General features: G+C 44.0%; 1 protein-coding gene across 1 annotated transcript in view; it reads left to right on the top strand.

Annotated features, from left to right (window-relative positions):
• Window positions 1-2,790, top strand: part of LOC138366063 (mucin-22-like) — a 34,199-nt gene extending 31,409 nt beyond the window's left edge. The window contains exon 3 of the mRNA XM_069326791.1: window positions 1,672-2,790. Coding sequence (XP_069182892.1) covers window positions 1,672-2,790 — 1,119 coding nt within the window. The remainder of the gene's footprint in view (window positions 1-1,671) is intronic.
• The last annotated feature ends 2,195 nt before the right edge of the window (window positions 2,791-4,985 follow it).

The raw sequence follows: 4,985 nt of genomic DNA, 5'->3' as shown, positions 1-4,985 counted from the left end.
TCCTAACCTACCAGTGGACTCAAAAAAACAGAAAACGGGACAGTACGTCACTTTCGTCAGCCGCTTTCATTTTCTAGTACGACAATTTTTGGCCTTAGGTAACGCATACGCGCGAAAAGCGACGTATGCGTTACGTCGCCCAAGAAAATGGCCACGTTTGTACTATTAATGCTGTAGTAGAGGGCTTAAGAGAGAGAGAAGGAAATTACCATACCTAAAGTTTCCTAGGAATAATATACTCCATACATGTAATAAATAAGACCTTAGATGCGTATGTTAGGCCTAGGACTATTGAAGTAAGCCAAGGACAGTTTAGGCTTAAGACCTGCTGTTTCACTTTTTGTTGTGGCCTTAAAATTCCAATATACAAAAAGACTTTTTTTTCGGCGTACAACAATCTATATTTTGTACGTTCAGTCCAAGGTAACTATACTGTAGGTTCTGTCGTTTTTAGCAGGATGTGATGTATTATCTCCAGACTACTGTAGCCGCAGCAAAGGTTACAGATGTATTATCTCCAGAAACAGGGCGATGTTGTGGCAACGGTTACAGATGTATTATCTCCAGACTACTGTAGCCGCAGCAACGGTTACAGATGTATTACTTCCAGACACAGAGCGCTGCTGCGGCAACGGTTACAGATGTATTATCTCCAGACTACTGTAGCCGCAGCAACGGTTACAGATGTATTACCTCCAGACTACTGTAGCCGTTGCCGCAGCAACGCTCTGGTGCACCTTAACGTTACTAAACATATTAACAATAATAATAAGTAAATCACGTTTCCTCCCGCCGCCATCTTAACAATAACTGTACCTTTATCAAATGATTTCAGTCTTGTCACTTGCTCAGTCTTGTCACTGCTACTTCGGCCTTCCCGAACACAGTTCCCAGCATTAAATGAACAATTAAATGAACGAAGAGGGAGAATGGCCTATTGACATAGCTCGGTTAGGGGGGAGTTATTCCCAGTATTGCCATACTGGGAAAGTCTTGCCATACTTTGATCTTAGTCATGATCAGGAGGCCTGGTCGACGACCGGGCCGCGGGGACGCTAAGCCCCGGAAGAACCTCAAGGTAGTCTCGCCGCTGCCATCTAGTTGCTGAACCAGCGCCATGTCACCCCCACGTCCATAGTTCTTGTATAACCTTCATGGCTTCTAATTTATCTGGTCTTCGCTGACCCGCTAGCCACCAGGGCGCCCACAACCCTCCTTCCATAGCTACAGTTGTGTACAAACACCGTCACAACCCCCAGGAACAACCACCCGTCACATCTCAGGCGCCGTCGCAACCAAGGTACCGTCTCAACCCAGCCACCACAATAACTCAGGCATAGCCACCGTCACAACCCTGGCACCGCCACAACCCTGGCACCACCACCGTCACAACCCTGGTACCGCCACAACACGGGCACCGCCACCGTCACAACCCTGGCACCGCCACAACACGGGCACCGCCACCGTCACAACCCTGGTACCGCCACAACACGGGCACCGCCACCGTCACAACCCTGGCACCGCCACAACACGGGCACCGCCACCGTCACAACCCTGGCACCGCCACAACACGGGCACCGCCACCGTCACAATCAAGCCACCGACACAACACGGGCACCGCCACCGTCACAATCAAGCCACCGACACAACCAAGCCACCGCCACAACCAAGCCACCGCCACAACCAAGCCACCGCCTCAACCAAGCCACCGCCACAACCAAGCCACCGCCACAACCAAGCCACCGCCACAACCAAGCCACCGTCACAACCAAGCCACCGTCACAACCAAGCCATCGCCACAACCAAGCCACCGTCACAACCAAGCCACCGCCACAACCCAGACACCACCACAATCAAGCCACCGTCACAACCAAGCCACCGTCACAACCAAGCCACCGTCACAACCAAGCCACCGCCACAATCAAGCCACCGTCACAACCAAGCCATTGCCACAACCAAGCCACCGTCACAACCAAGCCACCGCCACAACCCAGACACCACCACAATCAAGCCACCGTCACAACCAAGCCACCGTCACAACCAAGCCACCGCCACAACCAAGCCACCGCCACAACCAAGCCAAAGTCACAAGCAAGCCACCGCCACAACCCAGACACCGCCACAATCAAGCCACCGCCACTGTCACAACCAAGCCACCGCCACCGTCACAACCCAGACACCCTCACAACCAAGCCACCGCCACCCTCACAATCTAGACACCGCCACAACCTAGACACCGCCACAACCAAGCCACCGTCACAACCAAGCCACCGTTACAACCAAGCCACCGCCACAACCAAGCCACCGTCACAACCCATAACACAGCCACCACCACCGTCACAACCAAGCCACCACCACCGTCACAACCAAGCCACCGCCACCGTAACAACCAAGTCACCGCCACCGTCACAACCCAGACACCGCCACTGTCACAACCAAGTCACCGCCACCGTCACAACCCAGACACCGCCACCGTCACAACCAAGTCACCGCCACCGTCACAACCCAGACACCGCCACCGCAACAACTAAGTCACCGCCACCGTCACAACCCAGACACCGTCACAACCAAGCCACCGCCACCGTAACAACCAAGTCATCGCCACCGTCACAACCCAGACACCGCCACCGTAACAACCAAGTCACCGCCACCGTCACAACCCAGACACCGTCACAACCCAGACACCGTCACAACCGAGACACCGCCACCGTCACAACCAAGCCACCGCCACCGTCACAACCCAGACACCGCCACCGTCACAACCAAGCCACCGCCGCCGTCACAACCTAGACACCGCCACCGTCACAACCAAGCCACCGTCACAACCTAGACATCGCCACCGTCACAACCAAGCCACCGCCACCGTCACAACCCAGACACCGTCACAACCAAGCCACCGCCACAACCCAGACACCGTACCATAGCCTAATACTTTTAATATAATCGTAGTTAGTACGTACCATAGCCTAATACTTTTAATATAATCGTAGTTACTACGTACCATAGCCTAATACTTTTAATATAATCGTAGTTACTATGTATCATAGCCTAATACTTTTAATATAAGCGTAGTTACTACGTACCATAGCCTAATACTTTTAATATAATCGTAGTTACTACGTACCATAGCCTAATACTTTTAATATAATCGTAGTTACTACGTACCATAGCCTAATACTTTTAATATAATCGTAGTTACTACGTACCATAACCTAATACTTTTAATATAATCGTAGTTACTACGTACCATAGCCTAATACTTTTAATATAATCGTAGTTACTACGTACCATAGCCTAATACTTTTAATATAATCGTAGTTACTACGTACCATAACCTAATACTTTTAATATAATCGTAGTTACTACGTACCATAGCCTAATACTTTTAATATAATCATTTTATAGTGATATAGGCCCTCTTCATCCGAGCGTGGATGCGAAAACAGCAACCCATCTGCCTGAAATAAAAAGTACTTATTGGTCTTTTCCACCAAATAGTTACAATATGTAATAATGGACCACCGGAAGATTGACTTTTGTAGTACAAAATCTGGACAAATCTGAATTTTTGTGTTACCCACAACATGAATATAAGACCTAACCTAACCTCTCCTAGTAATCGTAGGTCTTCTTGGGTCTAATATAATATAAATTTATATGTGTGCTATACTAGGCCTAGAAATATTGAGGTTTTAGTTTTTAGCGCTATTTTTTCCGGACTATATAAAATTAATAGAACAAAAAGTAGCATACTGGTGGTCCATCATTACATATTAGCACTTTCGACCAAATAGTTACTATAAGTACTATCATTTCAGGAGGCTGGGTTGAAAAATATATAAATATAATATTATCTGGGCTTATACAACTGAATCTATAATTGGACCCTCCTTGCAATACAGTACTTATCTTTATTTTATAGATACATGAAGATGCTTATGGTAAAATAGGCAAGTACATGTCTTAGCATGGGATAGAAATATATAAATATCTGATACATCATGAATATAATTTTACGAATCAAGATTCCCGTTGTTTTGGGTTAAAAAGTTTTTTTATTATTATTATTTTCTACAAGAAACGTGGCCACACATTTACAATGCTAACCAGCATATATATATATATATATATATATATATATATATATATATATATATATATATATATATATATATATATATATATATGTCGTACCTAGTAGCCAGAACGCACTTCTCAGCCTACTATGCAAGGCCCGATTTGCCTAATAAGCCAAGTTTTCATGAATTAATTGTTTTTCGACTACCTAACCAACCTAACCTAACCTAACCTAACTTTTTCGGCTACCTAACCTAACCTAACCTATAAAGATAGGTTAGGTTAGGTTCGGTCATATATCTACGTTAATTTTAACTCCATTAAAAAAAAATTGACCTCATACATAATGAAATGAGTAGCTTTATCATTTCATAAGAAAAAAATTAGAGAAAATGTATTAATTCAGGAAAACTTGGCTTATTAGACAAATCGGGTCTTGCATAGTAGGCTGAAAAGTGCGTTCTGGCTACTAGGTACGACATATATATATATATATATATATATATATATATATATATATATATATATATATATATATATATATATATATATATATATATATATATATTCGTCTATCCTCCATGAACAGGGTTAGAGATCTGTTAAAAATATAAATCAGTGATTTATTGAACAATCAACCACGGGAGGTGATTGTAGTGCTTTTAAAATGCTGAGCTAACCTACAAACATAAATACACAGATTTACGTCTGTCGTACATAAACAGTGTTCGAGGTGTCTTTTTACATAACGTCATTAATGTGCGTTTATTAAAGAGAAATGCAATTCTGACCAGCTTCCTCATACCCTGTATACAAATACACACGCATATACACATACACGTACACATATATATATATATATATATATATATATATATATATATATATATATATATATATATATATAT

The sequence above is a fragment of the Procambarus clarkii genome, chromosome 18 (assembly GCF_040958095.1).
Source record: "Procambarus clarkii isolate CNS0578487 chromosome 18, FALCON_Pclarkii_2.0, whole genome shotgun sequence".
NCBI lineage: Eukaryota > Metazoa > Arthropoda > Malacostraca > Decapoda > Cambaridae > Procambarus > Procambarus clarkii.
The sequence above is the reverse complement of the archived record's forward strand: the minus strand, read 5'-3'. Positions and strand labels throughout refer to the sequence as shown.